Source organism: Gorilla gorilla, chromosome 12 (assembly GCF_029281585.2).
Source record: "Gorilla gorilla gorilla isolate KB3781 chromosome 12, NHGRI_mGorGor1-v2.1_pri, whole genome shotgun sequence".
Classification (NCBI taxonomy): Eukaryota; Metazoa; Chordata; class Mammalia; order Primates; family Hominidae; genus Gorilla; species Gorilla gorilla.
In genome coordinates this window covers 25,851,800-25,874,409 of record NC_073236.2, presented here as the reverse complement: position 1 = coordinate 25,874,409, position 22,610 = coordinate 25,851,800, and the positions used below count along the sequence as shown (strand labels likewise).

Below are 22,610 nucleotides of genomic sequence, written 5' to 3'. Positions count from 1 at the left end.
CTTGAACTCGGGAGACTGAGGCTGCAGTGAGCTGAGATTTCATCATTGCACTCCAGCCTGGGTGACAAGAGCAAAACTCCGTCTCAAAAAAAAAAAAACCCCACAAAACAACGAAACAAAACTGTGGGACAGGCTGGGATACACACGGGCTGCAGGAGAGGCCAGAGGAATCTAGATGTGGCACTAAGACCTAAACTGATGGACAAGTGAGCATGGGTGTGGCTGTCCTGCTGTCCTGAGGGGTGCACTTGAGACCATGAAGGCAAAAGGCAAGTGTTTTGTACCCCAGGCAACTTTGCAGTAGCACCCTTTGACTGAGTGTAGCATCCAGGCACAGCCCACTAAGGAGCAGGCAGCAATACTTCCTTTCTCTCAGGGCTGAAATTGAGACATCATTCACTTCACACACCCATTTTATAGGTGGAGAAATTCAGGTCTAATCAACACTTCTTTATTGAAGAGACCACCCCTGTGTATAGACTTTGGAGTGGCCCTGGGGGAGATAAGTGTGGGTGGGAGAGAAGATCCCAAACTACCAAAAGTTTGCTCCATGTCACAACCTGCCCTAGGCCTCCAGGCCAATGTGAACAGACAGGCACAAGGTTGAGCAGGATGGATGGTAAATGCCAAGCTGGGTGCAGTGACAGGGGCAGTGGCAGTCTGGGTCGACCTCCCATAAGAAGGAGCCACAATGAGACATTGAAGGGTGGGAGGATTTGAAGAAGGGAAAAAAAGAGGTTGTCCTGAGGCTGGAGAGCTGAGCACAGTGTGGTGTTGACAGGGCCTGGCCTAACTGGATGTCAACAGTGAAGTAGGGGGGCATCATGGGATGTCAGGCTGGAGAGGGCAGTGCAGGTCCCACACAACAGGCAAAAGCTCTAGCTTTGGCCTGGAGGCAGCAGGGAGCTCCTGCAGTTCTAAATTGGGGTGGGTAGAACTCTTGTCCCCAGGTATGTCCATGGCTAGTCTCCCCAGGGACTGGGTGGTGGGGGCAAACCCCTCTTTGGCTCCTTCCTGCATAGCCACCCTTAGAATTGACTCTGCTTCTCAGGTCTTTGAGACTGGTACAGACTCATCCAAAAAGCCATCTTCTTCTCCTTGAGCTTCATGCCCACTCTTGTGGTAAAATCCAGCTGCAGGTATTTTTCATCCTTGTTGTAGTGTGGCCAGCAGGGCAGATTCCCATCATTGGGGTTTCTGCCCAGAAATAAAAAAGAGAGGACTACCTGTGTTCCTTTTCATCCTGCTTCTTTCTTTCACCCTTCCCTCGTTTAATTTGCCCTTGGGAATTGGGGTTCCAGAGGGCTTTACGGAGATGATACTTAGAACTTTAATAAAGAGTAGGAAAGTGTGTATTGGGGCGGGCCTTCCAGGCAGAGCAAACAGTATGTGCCAGGTTGAGAGATATAAAAGACCAAGGCTTTTGCAGGAAGCACAAGTCAAGAGTTAGGTAAAAATAGAGTGTGTGTGTGGCCAGGCCTGGTGGCTCATGCCTGTAATCCCAGCACTTTGGGAGGCTGAGGCGGGCGGATCACGAGATCAGGAGATCGAGACCACCCTGGCTAACATGGCGAAACCCTGTCTCTACTAAATATACAAAAAAAAAAAGCCGGGCGAGGTGGCGGGTGCCTGTAGTCCCAGCTACTCGGGAGGCTGAGGCAGGAGAATAGCATGAACCTGGGAGGTGGAGATTGCAGTGAGCCGAGATCGCGCCACTGCACTCCAGCCTGGGTGACAGAGCGAGACTCTGTCTCAAAAACAAACACAAAAACAAAAAAAAGAGAATGCGTGTGAAAGGGATCGAAGTGGAAAGGAGATGACATAGGAAAGATTTTGAAAGGCCTTTCACGCAAGGTTGAGGAGCTGGGACTTTATCTTGGAGGCAGAGAGAAGCCATGAAGAGTTTTAAACAGGAGAGTGACTTGGTCAGATGTTATTTCAGAAAGACCCCTTGGGCTGGGTATGGTGGCTAACGCCTGTAAGACCAACACTTTGGGAGGCATAGGTGAGAAAATTGCTTGAGCCCGGGAGTTGGAGACCAGTCTGGGCAAAATAGCAAGACTTCATCTCTACAAAAAATACAAAAATTAGGCCAGGCGTGGTGGCTCACACCTGTAATCCCGGCACTTTGGGAGCCCGAGGCGGGCAGATCACGAGGTCAGGAGATCGAGACCATCCTGGCTAACATGGTGAAACCTCGTCTCTACTAAAGATACAAAAAAATTAGCCAGGCATGGTGGCAGGCACCTGTAGTCTCAGCTACTCGGTAGGCTGAGGCAGGAGAATGGCATAAACCTGGGAAGCAGAGCTTGCAGTGAGCTGAGATTGCACCACTGCTCTCCAGCCTGGGTGACAGAGCGAGACTCTGTCTCAAAAAAAAAAAAAAAAATTAGACGGGCATGGTTGTATGTGCCTGTAGTCCCAGCTACTTGAGAGGCTGAAGTGGGAGGATTGCTTGAGCCTGGGAGGTCAAGGCTGCAGTGAGCTGTGATTGCACCACTACACTCTAGCCTGGGCAGCAGAGTGAGACCCTGTCTCAAAAAAATTGAAAAAAAAAAGAAAAAGAAAGACACTTTGAGTGTCATAAGGAGGATGAATTGAAAGGAGAGAGGCCAGGCGCAGTGGCTCATGCCTGTAATCCCAGCACTTTCAGAGGCCGAGGTGGGTGGATAGCTTGAGGTTAGGAATTCAAGACCAGCCTGGCCAACGTGAAACCCCACCTCTACAAAAATACAAAAATTAGCCAGGTGTGGTGGCCTATAATCCCAACTCCTCAGGAGGCCGAGGCGGGAGAATCACTTGAACCTGGGAGGCGGAGATTGCAGTGAGCTGGGATTGTGCCACTGCACTCCAGTCTGGGTGACAGAGCGAGACTAAGAAAATAGTCACAAGGCTAGCCAAAGCTCTCTTTACATGTCACCTGCCCCCTAGGCTGGGCCAGACACCTCCTCTATGCTCTCAAAGTGCCTTGTGCTCCCCCAGTACAGCTCTCAGCGTACCAGATTGTAATTTCCTGATTTTATGTGGTGAGCTGCTGGAGGATGGGGCTCATGTCTGCAACATCCTTGAATTCCAGCTCCCAGTACTGGGGCTGGGCCCAAAAGAGTGCAGTGGTGAATGACTATGGAATGCTTGAGTGAATGAAGAGTGTGGGTCATGGATCAAGAAGGACACATTCTAGAGACGTTTAGGATCCGGTGACTGACTGGGGAAAGCTGAAGAAGAAGGGGCACCCTGGTTGGGCCGACTGGGCAGTTCCTGTAGGACATGCTGGGGCAAATATCCGAAGCAGCTGGCTTCCTCGGGTCCAGCACTGGGCAGGTAGAATGCCCAGATGTGCTGGGGGGCAGACTCACCCTGTGCAGCCCAGTATTTCATCATCCAGAGGCTAAGTGCCTTCTCCTTACCCATGGAAAGGCCTGGGGGCAGAATGGGATGTGGGATTTCGGACAGAGCAGGGGATGCTGCCCTCCCACCCTACTCCTGCTGCTTCTGCTGCTTGCGGAGCAGACGACTTTCATTTGGGAGAGCATCACAGATTAGGAACTGGTGAGCTCCCTGTGGCCCGCCGATGGAGGGGTGGGTCTGCATCCAGAGGTGGGAGACTGGACACCCAGTTGGGGTATCAGGTGGGACCTTTGCACCTGTGGCGAAGGGGCCCCCAAAGAGGAAGTACATCTCATCCCCATGGTCTGCCCCATCAGTGCGGGGTTTGACGATTATTCCACGAGCGTGGTGCTCAAATTCATACAGGTAGACAGGGAGGCCGGCATCTGTGAATAGGGAAACTGAGGAGGGATGCAGGAAAAGCCTCTGCCTAGGCTTCTCATCCACCCCATGCCTCCCACTCACCTGCACCAAGCAGGAAAAAGAGCTTTGGCTTCAGAATCAAGGGGGCAGACTTGAATCCTGTCTGCACTACTCATTCGCTGTGTGACCTAAAGCAAGTTGCTCTACCTTTCTGAATTGTATCAATAATTCCTTATCTTCAGACTGAGAATACTAAAACCTAATTCACAGGATTGTGGCCAGGATCATGGAAGCCTTCCTTTTCCCTGTTCTGAACCTTCCTTTCTTGGCCTCATATTGAAGGGTCTTTGGTGTCTGCATTTTCCAGCCCCCCACTTTAACCTGTTACCCACATGTTCCCCTAGCCCCAGTCAGCCTGAACTTTCAAGGTGCCCCTAAGCCTGTCCTCTCAGCCAGGAAGCCTTCCCTGACCACCCCAGGCTTCTCCTCTGGACTGTTTGAGGTCCTGCCCTTGTTCCTAAGGAAGAACAGTTCCTCTCTTATACTTTTTTTGTTTTTTTTTGAGATGGAGTCTCGCTCTGTTGCCCAGGCTGGAGTGCAGTGGTGTGATGTCGGCTCGCTGCAACCTCCCCCTCCCAGGTTCAAGCGATTCTCCTGCGTCAGCCTGCTGAGTAGCTGGGACTACAGGCATGCACCACTACAGCTGGCTAATTTTTTTGTATTTTTAGTAGAGATGGGTTTTCACCATGTTGGTGAGGCTGGTCTAGAACTCCTGGCCTCAAATGATCCACCCACTTCGGCTTCCCAAAGTGCTGGGAGTACAGGCTTGAGCCACCGTGCCTGGCCCCTTCCTCTCTTGTAGTTGATAGCATGCTGCCTCCTCTGTGATATCTTAGAATCCTGTACTAGCCCAGAAGTACAGAGAGGGTAGGGGAGCAGTCGATAAGCCCAGTTGGTAAACAGCACACCTGGAGAGTGGACGGGGCCAGTGTGGCCACTCTTGGGGACCCCGCATACCTCGGTGGTAGTGAGCAGTCTGCAGTGTGGCATATACGAAAGTGGCATCTTGAACTATGTCCATCATACGGTTTCGTAGCATCTTCCAGTCATGCTCATTGACATTGTCCAGGTACTCCTCCACAAGTGGTACCTGCTCCTTGGTGATATTCTGAGTGAGGAGGCCACACTTACCTGAGGCCTGGGTGCCAGCTGGGCCAGAGGTGGGCCCACCAGTGACTTGGATCCATGCTCAACCCCCCAGGAGTTTTTGGCCTGGGAGGGGGAAAAAAGGGAGCTTCCTGGGAAAGTTTCTGTCTCTGCTGATTGTAACCCCTGATTTTGCTGCATAACTGCCCCTGTGACCCTGAGCACCTTACCTGTAAGCAGTCATCTGATCCCACAGCAAACCCCAGACCCTCCAAGAAAGATCCTTACCCTGGCTGTGAGCCCCTTTGCAAAGAGCAGCTACTAGGTTAAAAAAAATGGGGGGGTCAACCCTGTCCAAACTGAGCACCCCTGCCAGCTGGGTCCCTCACCAACAGGGTGTGGGTACTGCAGAGCATCTTAGTGATGGTTTCCTTTCTCATCGCCTGCCGGTTTAGCGGGAACTTCATGATCTGTTCACAAGACAAGGACCCCAGTGTGGGTCAGGCCTGAGCATTAGGAGGGATTCTGGCCAGAGCTACAAAGGCCCCAAAGGTCTTGCCCATCTAATGATGAGTTATCAGACACAGCACACAGCCCAGGAAGGGCCCATGACTCTCTCTTGTCCCCCTGCTCCCATCCTGCTCATCACTACCACCTGGGCCAGAGCTGAAGTGGTGCTGAGTGGGGGTCCATCCTGAGTTGGGGCATCTACCCTGACCCAGGAGCAAGGGAGGGCTTCAGGATTTTCAGTTGCCTAGAGGCTTGGGAATGAACATCATAACCCATCTAAACTATGATCTGAGAATTTGTGGCCCTCAAATCTCCAACAGGCCATACTTCTCCCTTCTTCCCCTCCATCATTCATGGCCAGTTTTCACTGTACAGGGACTACAGGAGGCTCCCAAACATAGGGCATCCACAGAGGGGCTACTGGCATCTGACCTGGTGCCCAGCACCGTCCAAGAGGCATCCTTCCCTGCCTCCACTATGGTACTCACTTACGTAAGGCAAGAGCCAATTGAACTCCTACTCACTTACGTAAGGCAAGAGCCAATTGAATTCCAGGTTGTTGACACCTAGAAGGTAGGGCACAGATGAAACCTGCCCCTGGGTCAGGAGCACCAAAGGGTCATCTGGGATCACCACACCATCCACCACAGGGCTCATGGACCAGATAATCTACAAGGCAAAGGGCATTTCCACCCAGTCTCCTCAAGTATCCTCCCAGGGTCCCTGCGAGCTTGGGTGCCCCTTCAGAGGCTGCTCTAGCCTAGGTTCTTTGATTGGGAAAAGGCTGGGGCTGGCATGGTGAGCCCCAGGAGGATGGGTGTGGGAGGGCAGCAGGATAGGCAGGACCAAATTACGTGGACTTGGGATGGCCGCGGGTATCTGTATAGCTCACTCCTTCACCTCTTGAAAATCTTTGCTAAATTTCACTTCACTGAGTCCTGTTCTAGCCATTCTATTTAAAAGTCCATACCTCCCAACATGTCCAACCCCTTTACCCTCTCCATTCCTTGCTATTCACTTATCACCTTCTAAGGAGGTGGACAATATATTTATTTATAGGGTTTATTCTCCTTCCCCACCGGAACATCAGCTCCACTAGGGAAGGGATCTTGGCCTGAACAATTCCCTAAGTATCCCAAGTGCCTGGCACAAAGTAGGTGTTAAATAAATACTCAAATTGTAGAATGTGGCCTGTTTACCTCTTCAGGGTCTCTCTGGAAGTCCAGTTGGAGGAATCTCTGTGGGGGAGAGGAAGGGATCAGAGTTAAAGGAAGTCTCCCTTGTGTGCTCTTGAGACAGGGTCCCTGGGGAAGTAGTTGGGGGTGGCTGGGTACCAGGATAGGAGGATGGCCCTCAGGCAGCCAGGTCAGACAGCTGGAATGTTCTGCCTACCATCTTGTTGGACACATGCATCACCTTGGCCCCTGATAGTGCCCTCAGGCAGTTTACCAGGATCTGTGTGCTGTTGTGGTTGCATCCAGCCAGGTGGGAAACCTTCTATAGAGAGAAGAAGGGATGCTCAGGGGTGCTTCCATCCTGCCCTTCCATGCTGAGCCCTGGGGAAGGAGAGGCACTCACCTTGGCCACTTTCAGTGGGTTACGAGTGATGAAAAGTCTGAATAACGCGGTGCCACTCTGGGAAATGGCCCGATGGAAGAGATCTGAGACTAGGGGTGACATCAGCTGCAAGAACAGGGAGGAATACACCCGTGAGATGCCCAAGTAGAGACATCTGGGCTGTTCTGGGCATCTGTCTGGCCATGGGCAGGCAGCCTGAGTGAAGCCAGGAAGGGCAAGTAGCTGGGAGGGAGTCAGGAGTCCTAGGGTGATGTCCTAGACCTAAAGCCAGTGGTATTCCTGCCTCTAGTCTGTACAGTGGGCCCCAGTGGGTTCCAGAGGGGATGTGAGATTGGGGGAGGGAATCTGCTGGTGTGGAAAAGGGGTCTCCCTCTACTTTAGGGCTAGAAATGAGGGGTAGGTGGAAGGGACCTCATGGTTTCCCCAGGTTGTTACCTGCGCTGACAGCTGTTAGCCTCTCTCCACTGCCCAAGTTGGGGGAACAAGTACATCTAGGGCCTCCCATCCTGTCCCTTGGATACCTCAGACTTCATGTGCCCCAAACCTGCTCCAGCCAATCCCTGTCTGGGTGGCCTTCCTTACCCCATACCATCCCCCAGCCCCAGGGGCCTTCCCTATCTCTGCTAATGACCACACCCCAGCTGCCCTAGTCCTGCCCATTTGGCCTCCTGGATCACTCTGAGCCATCCTCTGCTCTCCATCTTTCCTGCCCCTGCTTTAGAGCCAGCCCCCATGATCTCCCCTAGGATATATCCTATCCCCATCCCTGCCCCTCCCAGTAGCTCTCCGAGTCTCTGCTCCTGTTTCTTGCCAACCCAGTCCCATGCAGCAGGCTGAGCCATCTCTCTAAATGCACATCTGATCATATCACTTTGCTGCTTACAATCTTTCCCTGCTTTGGAGAATCACTTGAACCTGGGAGGCAGAGGTAATGGTGAGCTGAGATCACACCATTGCACTCCAGCCTGGGCAACAAGAGCGAAACTCCGTCTCAAAAAAAAAAAAAAAATTTTTTTCCTCTGCTTTTTAGTGAATTTTGGATAAAGTTGCTTAATTCTCTGGGCCTTCATTTCTTTATCTGTAGAATGGAGACAACAGTACTTTTCTTTTTGGACTATTGAAGGAATTACATGGATGACGACACATAAGGTGCTTAGAAGAATGCCTGGCACACAGGAAGTGCTCAGCTGTTGAGTATTATTATGACTGTGGCCAGCAATGTCCTGTGTGATGTGTTCACTTCCCAGCCATATGCCCCTCACAGGGCATCTTACAGTACACCCACATTCCAGGCACATCCCAGGTCAGCAGTCACACAGGAGTCAGGGGCAAAGCCCGTCAACTCATGCCCCTGGCTTGCAGGCCTGGTGTGAGGTCCTAGCCTTGCCCAGGGGGCAGATGGTGGGCTCTGTTCAAGGGATAGAGTTCTGGGGGAATGTGGAGAGGCAGAAGGTGCTGGGTAGCACCTGGATTCACTGATTACCCCAAGCCTCAGCACTACCCTTCCTGGGGCTCAGTTTTCTCATCAGTGCTATCTCTCAACAGAGGAGACATCCTTGGCTGTGAGGGGCTGTGCCCTTGGCAGGGGCGAGAGCATTTCTGTGGCAGGCACGTTCCTGTACACGCAAATCTGCACATGGCCTGTGCAGTGGAGCATACATTTGTGGGAACACAGGAGCCTAAGTCTGTGCTGGGTCCGTCTGGGCATTGCTCTCGCCAGTCCTGAGATGCTCATGGCCCCCGCCGACTGGCCGAACAGGGTCACATTTCCTGGGTCTCCCCCGAAGGCTGCGATGTTCTCCTGCACCCAGCGCAGAGCCGCCATCTGGTCCAGCAGCCCCCAGTTCCCGCGCGCGTGGCTGTCGTCCGTGCTGGGCGTGTGGGGTTCACTGTCAGGGTCCCGGGCCTCGACAGTCGGGGCGCCTTGGGCTGCCCTCCTGGGCTTCCCCCACCCAGCCCAGCCTTGCTCCTCTAAGACCCAGTCCTGCGACCACACCCCCTTCCTTGGAGTTAGCTCGCCCCATCCAGACGGTATGGAGCGCCCGCCCCTTCCACCGAGCGCCAGGCCCCGCCCCCGCCTCGCGGCCCCACCCCCATCCCCGCCCCAGGCCCCGCCCCTCCCTTCCCACCCAGTCCCCGCCGCTCCGGCCACAGCTGCGGTCCCAAAGGGTACCGGCCCCGCCACCTCAGGAAGCCGAAGATGCCGAGCCTGTGCTGCAGAAACACCAGCACCACTTTCTCGCGGGCGGCCAAGTCAGAGCCCTCGTACGAAGAAGCAGCGCCCACGATGAAGGCGCCTCCCGGGAACCAGACCATCACCTGGACGAAGAAGGCCGGGGCCTGAGCGGGGCGGTGGGCGGCGGTGGGACCGCGGGCGCGGGAGACCTGGCTCTCACGGGCAGCTGGGGATCCCCGGGCGCGCGCGCCGGCGCGTCCACGTTCAGGTACAGACAGTCCTCGCTGAAGCGCAGCCACTTGTACCGTTCCCGCGTGCTGACGTACATCGAGGCCAGCTGGCCCCAGGACTCCTGCAGGCACCTGCGGGCACCAGGTAGCGGCGGCGGCCGCCGGGAGATCGTTTCAATCCAGGGTCCGCAGTGAGAAGACGGAACCCAAAGCAAAATCCAGGCAGCGTCTGTGCGCGTGCGTGTCCGTGTCCAGGAGGCCTCCGCCAGCCCCGGGGCCCAGGACTGGGAGGCAGGTTGGCCTCTCAGGAACCATCCCCTCCCTGCCCGGCGCCTCAGTCCGTGGAGAGATTCCTGCTCCTGTTGGTGCTGTCAAGGCAGGAACCTGCCTGCCCTGGGCACCTCCCTGTCTTTCATGCTCCACCCTCCCCTCAGTCTCCCTTCTGCCTCCCAAACAGCTCTGGAATATGGTCCCTCCCCTCCATCCCCACCTCTGGGGAGATGTCAAGGCCACCACCGTCTCTGGTCTGGACAGTACCCCAGCCTCTTCACACTCGTACTCCTCGGCCACACTCTGGCGGACTATGTCACTCCTCTTCTTCATATCTTCCCTAATGTGTACAACTATGATATATCAATAAAAACAAACAAATCAACAAAAATCTTCCCTGGCTCTCCACTGCCCTCAGGATAAAGTTAAGATACCCGGAGTACCCAGGCCCTCCTTTCCATCCAGTCATCTCTGTCCCAGCCACCCTTTGCTGTAGATACATGTGGCCCCTTGCCTCCCACCTCCAAGCCCGTGGGCCTCAGTCCTCTCAAGCAAATGCCTTCTGCCCTGCCCAGCAAACTCCTATTCGTGTTTAAGGCCCAGCTTAAGTGGTGTCTCCTCTCCTGGTCACTTCCTCTTCTGTGCCTCCTGACATCCTGTCCACTTATTTTTTTGAGACAGAGTCTTGCTCTGTTGCCCAGGCTGGAGTGTAGTGGCATGATCTTGGCTCACTGCTACCTCTGCCTCTAGGTTCAAGCAATTCTCCTACCTCAATCTCGCAAGTAGCTGGGACTACAGGCACGCGCCATCACGCCCAGCTAATTTTTGTATTTTTAGTAGAGTCGGGGTTTCACCATGTTGGCCAGGCTGGTCTCGAGCTCCTGGCCTTAAGTGATCTGCCCACCTCGGCCTCCCAAAGTGCTGGGATTATAGGCATGAGCCACCATGCCTGGCCTCCTGTCCGCTGTTGACCATGTCCTGGTTGGAGTTATTTCAGTTGGCTGTTTTTCTCCCCAAGTGACCATGCACTTCCCAAGGGCAGGAATGGAGATAGATTCATCTGAGTATTGGCACCCAGCCCAGTGCCTTATACTGTGTGGATATTTGGGGTATTTTTGTAGCATGGGCTCTCCGGCCACCTCACCTTTTCTCCCTGCTGGCCCAACCCCTAGGTGGCTATTCTCATAACAGCAGGGCCTGGACCATTTGATTGGGCGCAGGACACCCTGTTTGCCTCGCCTGTTCCTCTGCTCCCTTCTGCTCTTGTCCTAGCCTAGCCTGTTCCCAGAGCATCACCTGCTCCCTTTCACCAGTCCTTCCCTACAGCATTCCAACACTCCTCTGGCAGCAGCTAATGTGGTATTAGAATGCTGTCTAGTAAACCACATCTAGCACCTCACCAGGAAAGCCAGGGCTCTGATAGCTGGGAACTGGGATTATGAACAGCCAAGGCTTCTGTGCCCATCCCACCATCAGAGCCATCCTGCCATGGTCACCAGTGACATCCATCTTGCTAAATCTCTGTCATTATCTTACTTGCCCTGACAGCCCTCAACACGGTTGACCATATTATATTCCCCTTTGCTCTATCTCCTTCTCTCTTTTTTTTTGTTTGAGATGGAGTCTCGCTCTGTCGGCCAGGCTGGAGTGCAGTGGCACGATCTTGGCTGACTGCAACCTCCGCCTCCTGGGTTCAGGTAGGAGATATCAGCTCACTGCCTCAGCCTCCTGAGGCACATGCCACGACACCTAGCTAATTTTTGTATTTTTAGAAGAGACGGGGTTTCGCCATGTTGGTCAGGCTGGTCTCGAACTCCTGACCTCGTGATCCACCCGCCTCTTCCTCCCAAAGTGCTGGGATTACAGGCATGAGCCACGGTGCCCAGCCTCCTCTCTTTCTTTAGAGACAGGGTCACCCAGGCAGCAATGCAGTGACATGATCATAGTTCACTGCAGCCTTGACCTCCTGGGCTCAAGTGATCCTTAACCTCCCAAGTAGCTAGGACTACAAGCACGCACCATCACACTGGATAATTTTTAATTTTTTTGTAGAGACACGGTCTCACTATGTTGCCCAGGTTGGTCTGGAACTCCTAGCCTCAAGGGATCCTCCCGCCTCAGCCTCCCAAGGTGTTGGGATTACAGGTGAGAGCCACCTCGCCCGGCCAGATTATCTTTCTTGAACAGCTTTCCTTCTCTGGGCTTCTGTAACACCCCGTGCTCCTGATATTCCTGCCGCCTCATTGGTGGTTCCTCCTTCTCTCCAGGCCTAAGCATGAGAGTGCCCAGTCCTCGACCCTCAGTTTTTGTTTTTTTTTCTGACTATCCTTTCTCCCATCATCCAGGCCCAGGGGCTTCACACCACTGATGTGCTGATGATCAGTTTGCCTTCTGTCTCCTCTCTCCAGCCACCTTACCGCCCCTCCACGTGGAACATCCGTCAGCACGTCAAATTTAACAGGCCCCAAAAGGAACTCTGTGTGTTTGTGTGTGTGTGTGTGTGTGTGTGTGTGTGTGTGTGTGTGTGTGTGTTTTAGATAGGGTCTCACTCTGCCTCTCAGGCTAAGTGTGAGTGGCACGATCACAGCTCACTGCAGCCTCAACCTCCCAAGCCCAAGCGATCCTCTTACCTCAGCCTCCCAAGTAGCTAGGACCACGGCACTGCGCCCAGCTAATTTTTTAAATTTCTTGTAGAGACAGGGTCTCACTACATTGCTCAAGCTGGTCTCAAACTCCTGAGCTCAAGTGATTTCCTGCCTTGGCCTCCCAAAGTGCTGGAATTACAGGCATGAGCCACTGCTCCTGGCTCAAAATGAATTCCTATTTTGCCCAAACTTGCTCTTGCTCCAGTTTTCCTCATTTTGATAAATGGTACCCCTATTTCCTTGTCTACTGTGGCCAAAAACTAGTCATTATCAGTGATTCCTCTTCTTTCCTTGTGGCTTATATCCAATTCTCCAGCAAATCCTGCCAATTTTACTTTCAAAATAAATTTGGAGTCTGATACCTTCCTTCCACCTCCCCTGTAACTACCCAGGCAGAAACTACTATCTTTGAAACATCCTCCTCTCCCGCTGCCCACCCCAACCACCACCCCATGGGCTATTCTGAGCAATCCACAAATTCTTACACCTGACACTCCGTTTCCAAACAGCCATTGTTCTGACAGCTCATGGTCAGTTTCTAACAACTGATGCCCAGACTTCTACACAGTGAACATCCTAACCTCTAAATCCCTGATCTCCAGGGTTCTAACAGTGGCCATCCCATGTTCTGTCACCTGATCTTTGGGATTCTAAATAAGTCACAGAATGTTCAGGATAACTGGGATCTTATCAGTGACAGCCAATGTTCTGACAAGGAGCGCTCTGGTATTTTAGTAACTGCTAGTCATGTTCTAATAGTGGACAACCTGCTTTTTTTTTTTTTTTTTTTATTTGAGACAGGGTCTCACTCTGTGGCTCAGGCTGGAGTGCAGTCAGTGGTGCACTTATGGCTTACTACAACCATGATCCCTTGGGCTTTGATCAAGTGATTGATCCTCCCACCCCAGCCTTTAGAGTAACTGGGACCACAGGTGCTCACCACCGCCCCCAGATATTTTTTTTTAATTTTCTGTAGATATGGGGTCTTGCCATGCTGCCCAGGCTGGTCTTGAACTCCTGGGTTCAAGCAGTCATCCTGCCTTGGCCTATCAAAATTCTGGTATTACAAGTGTGAGCCACTGTGCCCAGCCAACAACCTGTTTTTAACAGCTAGACACCTGGGGTGGTATTTGTATCTTTTTATATCAGCTGATACCCAGGTTCTCAGACATTTTTCTAAACCCTGTGCTTTAACCAACTGATGCTGAGCATTGTTAATGATTGCCACAGAATGTTCTGGACAGTGGATTACTCAATAGTCTGAATAAACAGTAAATACACTTGTTCTGGGTAAATCGCCAAGCCCAGTGCTTCAAAGGGCAGTCATTGTTCTAATTATGCTTCTGTGACTCAGGGCTCAGCCCCCAGAGAGAGGGAAGAGCTCCGGACTGGGTCAGGGGGTGATGTGAGAGTGAACACTGCTCCTCAGACACATTTAGGAAAACGCAGCTCCCCAGCAGGTGCTGGAGCACGGTCAGTGACAGCCTCCCCCTTGCCTGGAGCTCTCCTCTAAGAAACCAACAACAAGGCTAGACGCAGTGGCTCATGCCTGTAATCTCAGCACTTTGGGAGGCCGAGGCATGTGGATCACGAGGTCAAGAGATCGAGACCATCCTGGCCAACATAATGAAACCCTGTCTCTACTAAAAATACAAAAATTAGGTGTGCATGGTGGCACGTACCTGTAGCCCCAGGTACTCAGAGGCTGAGGCAGGAGACTCGCTTGAACCCGGGAGGCGGAGGTTGCAGTGAGCCGAGATCGTGCCACTGCACTCCAGCCTGGCAACAGAGCGCGACTCCATCTAAAAAAAAAAAAACAAAAACAAAAGCCAAAACCAACAGCAGCATTGTCAGTGACGTAAACACCATCAGGACCAGTTTGCTCATGATACGGGTCTGAAAACTGAGGCCCAGAATGGGCCCCAGGCCTGCCTGTGATCACACAGTGAGTTCTTCTCAGTCAGCTGTGCAAAGCCCCACCCAGATGCAGGCATAGGCCCATTGACCCCCCACCCCAGTGGACAGGCCTCTGACTCTTACCCAGGCGGGTAGGTAGTAGCATCTCTGATTCCTTTCCAGGGCTCCCGGGGTTCTGGAGGTGCAAACCTGAGGATACCTACAGGAGGTCTGGAGAAGGGGACTACTAAAAAGACTTGGATGGGTGTCTTCCCCACATGCATCTGTTTTCCTTGCAGGGTTCCATATTTGGTGACCACTTGAGGCCTCTTGGTGTGCAAGGCACCTGGGAAGAGAAGGGAAAAGGGTCACCTCTGCTCAGTCACCCAGCCACAAATGGGACCCTGGCTCAGCCACTCAGCCACAAATGGGACCAAGGCACCTGGAAAGAGGAGGGAAAAGGGTCACCCCTGCGCAGCCACTCAGCCACAAATGGGACCCTGGCCCATCTGTCATGGGAAGCAGTGGCTGCTTTTCATAACAATTGATCATAACCATTGTGTGTCTGTCCACTTTTTCTTGTGCTTCTCTCAGAATTTTTTCTCTCCTTTAACGTTTCATTTATTTATTTATATTTATTTATTTATTTATTTATTTATTTATTTATTTATTTTTTTTGAGATGGAATCTTGCTCTGTCGCCCAGGCTGGAGTGCAGTGGCTCAATCTCGGCTTACTGCAAGCTCCGCCTCCCAGATTCACGCCATTCTCCTGCCTCAACCTCCAGAGCAGCTGGGACCACAGGCGCCCGCCACCACACCCGGCTAATTTTTTGTATTTTTAGTAGAGGCAGTGTTCCTCGTGATCTGCCCACCTTGGCCTCCCAAAGTGCTGGGATTACAGGTGGGATTACAGGTGTGTTAATTGTTGTTAACATTAGCCCAGCATGTTTCTAGGAAGAAATCATACACACATATATGCATTCTTACTCATATGCATACTCGCATCTAATATTCACATGTACATGCTAATTTATGATATAGGTACATGTGAGCACAGCTCATCTACAAAGGAACATGCAGAAAAAGGCCAGGCACAGTGGCTCACACCTATAATCCCAGCACTTTGGGAGGCCGAGGTGGGCAGATCACTTGAGGTCAGGAGTTCGAGACCAGCCTGGCCAACATGGTGAAACCGCTGTCTCTACTAAAAATACAAAAATTAGCCAGGCGTGGTGGCGGGCACCTGTAATCCCAGCTACTCGGGAGGCTGAGGCAGGAGAATCGCTTGAACCCTGGAGGCGGACGTTGCAGTGAGCCGAGATTTTGCCACTGCACTCCAGCCTGGGTGACAAAGCAAGACTCCATCTCAAAACAGACAAACAAACACTCCAAGAAACATGCAGAAACAGAAGAGTAAAATGCATGTCCATATACATACATACATATGCATACAAGTGCAGTTGTACATAGGTGACAACAAATCTATCTACAGCATACTTATTACACGCACACACAAGCACACATACACAGTGCCAGCAAACTTATACCATAGCCAGCTCTTGGCATAGAAATGAAATAAGCTAAGTTGAATCCGACTTCCCGTGGATACTCTTTTCTTCCTCTTCCAGGCTATCATCCTGCCCCACTCCTATTGCCAAGAGTCATTGAAGCCTCACATCCACTGTCCCTTCCTGAAGTGCCCTTGTCTATTTGCCCCCTCCTCCTTTTATCAAAACCGAATTGGGCTGGGCACGGTGGCTCACGCCTATAAGCCCAGCACTTTGGGAGGCCAAGGCAGGTGGATCACCTGAGGTCAGGAGTTCAAGACCAGTCTGGCCAACATGGTGAAACCCCATCTCTACTAAAAAAAAAAAACAATAATAATAATTAGCCAGGCACAGCGGCACAAGCCTGTAATCTCAGCTACTTAGGAGGCTGAGGCAGGAGAATCTCTTGAACCTGGGAGGAGGAGGTTGTGGTGAGCAGAGATCACTCTGTACTCCAGCCTGGGTGACAGAGCAAGACTCCGTCTCAAAACAAACAAACAAAAAACCAAAAAACAAACAACAAAAACACAAACTGAATTGTTCTGTGCTCCGGTCCTATGGAGCTCATTCTGTAAAATGACAGAAAGCAGACCTGATCCAAGTAATTAGCGAACCTATCTGTGCATCAGAATCACCTGGAGGATCATTGCAAAAATATGTATTCCTTGGTCCCACTCCACACTCTCTGATGAGAATCTCAGGGTTGCAAACCTCCCCAGATTTTGATGCAAATGGTTTTTGGAATAGGATTTGGAATTGATGCAATAGAGCACACCTTCACACTCCCAGCTGCAGGTTGCCAAAAATGCCTCTCTGCCCATGCCCCCAGGTCTCTACAGGTCTCACATAAGCAATATCTGGGCAAAAAGAAGTGACTGCAATGGAGACCCTTCAAGCATGGAGGCAGGCCAGCAGGGGCAAGGGCCAGCTCAAATCTCCCATTTGTGCAGCCTTTGCAGTTTACAAAGCTCTTTCACATGGGCTTCTCCACTGGACTTGGGAGGAGCTGAGGGAGGCCCAAAGACCCAGAGGGGGGCCATGACCAGCCTGCAGTCTCACAGGACACAGCCAGGAGGCCAAGGTCTAACCCATTACCTGGATTTGCCCTGAATCCAGGGTCCACTCATGGTGGAATAGCCAATAGCTATAATTTACTGGGCCTTCGTTATAGCCTGGGTGCTGTGCCAAACACTTTAAATTATCTCACTTCATTTTTTTCTTTTTTTCTTTTTCTCTTTTGTAGAGACAGGGTCTCACTTTGTTACCCAGGCTGGTCTTGAACTCTTGGCCTCAAGTGATCCTCCCACTCTGGCCTCCCAAAGTTCTGGGAGTACAGGCATGCATGAGCCACCACGCCCAGCCTCACCTCATTTTTCTGAAAACCTTATAGGGCAAATGTTATTGTTACAAAACTATACAAATGTGGAAGCTGAAGCTCAAAGGGGTTATATAAGTTGGCCGAGGTCACACAGAAAAGTATCTTACATCAGAGCAGTGCCTTAAACCATGTTTTTCTGTCGGCTCCCCAGCCTCCAAGGGGCACCTAGCCATGTAGCAGAGTGCTCTAGACCCCTGAGCATGAGCTGCCATGGAGTGGACCCCATCTCAGCTCTGCTACCCAGAGGCAGCATGTAAGCACCTATGAAAACAATATTCCACCTTACTGGTGGTCATAAAGTGCTAACTAAAACCAGGAGTTACAACTTAGACCTAATAAATTTAAAAGCGATGGCATCTAATTCTGGTGAAGATACAGTGAAAAGGACATTCACATATATTGTTGGTGGAGGATAAACTGATACAATGCCTTGGGAAAATAATTTGGCGAAATGTATACAAAGCCATGAAAAGTTCACTTGCCAGCTGGTGTGGTGGCTCACGCCTGTAATCCCAGCACTTTGGGAGGTCAAGGCAGGTGGATCACTGGAGGTCAGGAGTTCGAGACCAGCCTGGCCAACATGGTGAAACCCTGTCTCTACTAAAAATACAAAAATTAGCTGGGCGTGGTGGTGCATGCCTGTAATCCCAGCTAGTCAGGAGGCTGAGATAGGAGAATCGCTTGAACCCAGGAGGTGGAGGTTGCAGTGAGCCAAGATCGCATCACTGTGCTCCAGCCTGGGAGACAGAGTGAGACTCCATCTCATAAACAAAACAACAACCAAAAAAGAAAATAAAAGAAAAGAAAAGTTCACATGCCTTCACTCAGTAATTCCACTTCTGGGTCTCTCCCCTGTGAAAATAGTCAGAAACACATGAAAACAAAGACCTTTCTGAACTAGATTTATCTATACCATAGTGAATACTGGAAGCATCATTTATATCTGGGGACCAAGCAAGGCCAATGTAACTACAGACTCAAACTTTAAACTGTTTTTGGTAATAATTTAAATTAAAAAACAAAAAAAAGAGAAAAACCCCAGAGTATAAACTTGTGTTTATTCTTTCATTCTTTCTTTTCTTTTCTTTCCCTTATTTTTTTCTTTTTTTGAGACAAGGTCTCCCTCTGTTGCCCAGGCTGGAAGGCAGTGGCATGATCATAGCTCACTACAGCCTTCACCTCCCAAACTCAAGTGAGCCTCTCACTTCAGCCTCTTGAGTAGTTGGGACTGCAGGCATGCACCACACCATGCTTGGCTAAGTTTTAAATTTTTTGTTCAGATGGGCTCTAGTTATGTTGCCCAGGCTGGTCTTGAACTCCTGAGCTTAAGCAATCCTCCCACATCAGACTCCCAAAATGCTGGGATTATAGACACGAGCCACCACATTTGGCTTAAAATTGTGTACATTCTAATAGTACAGCTATAGATAAATACACAATGAAAAGGTGAAAAGAGGCTAGGCATGGTGGCTCATGCCTGCGGTCCCAGCACTTTGGGAGGCCGAGGCAGGTGGATCATCTCAGGTCAGAATTTTGAGACCTGCCTGGCCAGCATGGCGAAACCCCATCTCCACTAAAAAAATACAAAAATTAGCTGGACTTGTGGTGTACGCCTGTAGTCCCAGCTACTTGGGAGGCTGAGGTGGGGAGAATTGCTTGAACCCGGGAGGTGGAGGTTGCAGTGAGCGGATATGGCACCATTGCACACCAGTCTGGGTGACAGGGCGAGACTCCGTCTCAAAAAAAAAAAAAAAGAGAAAAGAAAAGATGAAAAGAAAATGCGCCAAAATGTTAAAAGCGGAGTAAGCAAAGTTTCCTTCAAATTTAAAATAATGGATATATGTATATATAGGCAAAATTTATTTATGATAGAGGTCAGACTAGTGGTAACTTTGAGTATTGACTGAGAAGGAGTACATGGGACGCTGGAGATGGTTTTTTTTTTTTTTTTTTTTTTTTTTTTTTTGAGATAGAGTTTCTCTCTTGTTGCCCAGGCTGGAGTGCAATGGCACGATCTCGGCTCACTGCAACCTCTGCCTCCTGGGTTCAAGCGATTCTCCTGCCTCAGCCTCCTGAGTAGCTGGGATTACAGGCATGTGCCACCATGCCTGGCTAATTTTGTATTTTTAGTAGAGACGGGGTAATAATATTGGTTAGGCTGGTCTCAAACTTCTGACCTCAGGTGATCTGCCCGCTTCGGCCTCCCAAAGTGCTGGGATTACAGGTGTATCCTTGTAAGTTAAAAAAACTTTTTAAAAAAAGTTTTTTAAAAATAGAGACAGAGTCTATTTACCCAGGCTAGGTCTCACTATTTGCCCAGGCTGGTCTCAAACTCCTGGGCTCAAGTAATCCTCCCACCTCAGTCTCTCAAAGTGCTGGAATTACAGGCATGAGCTACTATGCCTAACCCACTGGAAATGTTCTAGATCTTGATCTGGATAATGGTTACCATATATATATATATAATTAGTATAATAGATATAATTATACAGTAAAGATGTGTGCACCTTGCTGTATACATCTTATACCTCAGTAAACTTTTGTTAATGTATTAGATTGTTTTCACAGTAAAAAGTGTAGTACTCATTTTAAAAAGAAAGATATTGGGGAGAAATTTGAAGGTGGTAAAGAGGTTCATGTAGCAGAGAGGGGGCAGAGACAGGCCTCCTGCTTAGGAGAAGGAAAGAAGGATGGAAGGAAGGAAAAAGGTGGGAAGGAAGGAAAGATGTGGCCATGTTCTCAGACCCCTTCACCGGTGTCGGGAGGCAGGAAATGCAGAGAAGCCCTGAGGTTCAGGGAGGCTAAAGGGCTTGTCCAGACTCCCAGCTGGTAGATGGTTTAGTGTCCTGAAACCCTACCCTCCATTTGCCCAGGCCTTGTCTAAGTGCTCCTGCCCTGCTGTCCCCAGGAGAGGTTGAACTGGGGCCTGTCCCTCCGTCCCTTGTGCCCGTCTTGCCTGACACCCTCGGGAAGGGGTGGGGGTCTTACCCAAGGCCGTCTGCGCCATCAGGCAGAGGGTGAGGCTCGAGCACAGAATCCACCTCATGCTCCAGCCAGCTCCTGCTGTGGGCAGGAGTGATGGCAACACTGTGGATGGCATGGTAGCCGTGTCTACAGTGCGTCAGCACACTTTTATCTGCTCTTAATCCCTGCCAGCAAGTACTGGGGCGGGAGGAATTGTAACCAGCTTCTGACCAGCCCACAGCCTTGTCTCTGCCTTGGGCAACAGGTCACGCTAGATGATCTTGGCTCTTCAGACAAACTGATCAGCCTGCAATCTCCACCCCATTTGCTCATCTGTGCAGTGGCTTAAAGCTGAACATGTGTGAGTCAAGGTCTAAGCATACAGTGGGTGCCAAGATTGAAGTAGAACACCTGGTTACTTGGCCCTTCAGCCAGGGCTTCCTGTCTGTGGATTTAAGGGTCTTGGGCCTCCCTGCTCCCCAGTGCCTCGTCCAGCCTCTTCCCTGCCTTTCCTCGCACATGCTGACCCTTGGCTGTCCTCACAGTTTCATAGTCCACATGCGGAAGCTGGACCTGAAAGCAACCATAATGTGGGAGCCCAGAGGGGCACCCGAGGAGTGAGCCCAGGGCCGGGTGGTGGGAATGAAGATTCCCTGGAAAAGATCTAATCTTCTAAGTAAAGGATGAGGAGGAGTGGGCCAGGCAAAGAAAGATCCTGTTTGAAGTTTGGAGCCACAGGAGCAAGTGTGGGAGGTGGAAGCAAGGAGACAGCAGTCCCATCTTCAGTCAAAGGTAAGATGGGGCTGGGTGTGGTGGCTCATGCCTGTAATACCAGCACTTTGGAAGGCTGAGGCGGGCGGATCACCTGAGGTCAGGAGTTCGAGACCAGCCTGGCCAACATGGTGAAACCCCCGTCTCTACTAAAACAAAGAATACAAAAATTAGCCGGGCGTGGTAGTGTGTGCCTGTAGTCCCAGCTACTCAGGAGGCTGAGGCAGGAGGATGGCTTGAACCCGGGAGGCGGAAGTTGTAGTGAGCCGAGATCGGGCCACTGAACTCCAGCCTGGGTGACAGAGTGAGACCCTGTCTCAAAAATAAATAGGCCAGGCACGGTGGCTTATGCCTGTAATCCCAACACTTTGGGAGGCTGAGGCAGGCGGGTCACGAGGTCAGAAGATCGAGACCATCCTGGCTAACACGATGAAACCCCGTCCCTACTAAAAATACAAAAAATTATCCGGGCGTGGTGGCACGCGCCCGTAGTTCCAGCTACTCAGGAAGCTGAGGCAAGAGAATTGCTTGAAACCGGCAGGCGGAGCTTGCAGTGAGCCGAGATGGCGCCACTGTACTCCAGCCTGGGTGACTGAGTGAGACTCCATCTCAAAGAAAAAAAGAAAGGTAAGATGTTTCCTCTCTCTGTGTACCCCCAAAGTCTGGGGTCCTGGCCCATCTTTGTGAAAAGAAGGTCTGTTGGGCTTCTGTGCTGGGGAGGGGAAAAGGCAGGGGAACAGAGAACTTCTCCCTTGGCCCACAGCCTCTTGCTCTATAGGCCTGACAGATGGTTAAAGCCTCCTTCTTCTTTCACAGTCAATTTTCTGAGTTCTTCGGAGATGCTCTTTATTTGGGACTCCTCTCCCACAGTTCCCATCCTTGTGACCCTTCCTCAGTCCCAAGGAATGTGGCATTCACTGCCCAATCATTGCTGCCTGGGCTCTATGCTCCTCTAATGAAGGCCCAAGATGACCCCCCACCCCTGCCTCTGCCACTTATCCTGTGGGGTCTACATGGGCAAACCTCCAATATCCCTTGCCCCACCTCAGCAGAGGTGTGGCCCATCCCATTGCAGCCCCTTCTGCCCCACTCACGATGGCAGGGTGGAGTCAGGCTCTGGCTGGCTGAGCCTCCTATGGTGGAAAGCACCACTCATCCTCCCCATGGTCTCATGCCCACATGCTTGAGGGGAAAGAAGTGGGGTGAGAACTCACAGCGAGGTAACAGCTCTCTACAAAGAAAATCTCTCCCCTAACTCCTCCCCAGCATAACGTGTTAACTTGTGGTGGCTCACACCTGTAATCCCAGCACTTTGGGAGGCCAAGGCAGGAGGACCGCTTAAGGCCAGGAGTTCAAGGCCAGCCTGGACAACATAGTGAGACCCTGTCTTTACAAAAAATTAAAAAGTCAGCCAGATGTGCTGGCACATGCCTGCAGACCCAGCTACTTGGGAGGCTGAGGCAGGAGGATCAATTGAGCCCAGGCGGTCAAGACAGAGTAAGACTCTGTCTCTAACCAAAATACCCTGAAACAAAAAACAAAAAACAAGACCCACTTTTATTATTTATTTATTTTTTTGAGACAGAGTCTCAGTCTGTCGCCCAGGCTGGAATACAGTGGCGCCACCTCGGCTCACTGCAAGCTCTGCCTCCCAGTTTCAAGCGATTCTCTTGCCTCAGCCTCCTGAGTAGCTGAGACTACGGGCGCATGCCACCACGCCCGGATAATTTTTTGTATTTTTAGTAGAG

General features: G+C 51.2%; 1 protein-coding gene across 1 annotated transcript; it reads right to left on the bottom strand.

The window, feature by feature from the left end:
* Positions 1–1,026: 1,026 nt before the first annotated feature.
* Positions 1,027–20,188, bottom strand: LOC115932799 (carboxylesterase 4A-like). The gene is made up of 12 exons (XM_063695510.1): positions 20,116–20,188; positions 14,346–14,547; positions 9,381–9,522; positions 9,170–9,303; positions 8,702–8,855; positions 6,985–7,089; positions 6,799–6,903; positions 6,606–6,644; positions 5,935–6,075; positions 5,286–5,366; positions 4,768–4,918; positions 1,027–1,197 (listed from the first exon to the last, which is right to left on the bottom strand). Exons 1-12 carry the CDS (start codon positions 20,171–20,173, stop codon positions 1,106–1,108), a joined length of 1,404 nt encoding a protein of 467 aa, XP_063551580.1. The 5' UTR covers positions 20,174–20,188; the 3' UTR covers positions 1,027–1,105.
* Between the last annotated feature and the right edge of the window lie 2,422 nt (positions 20,189–22,610).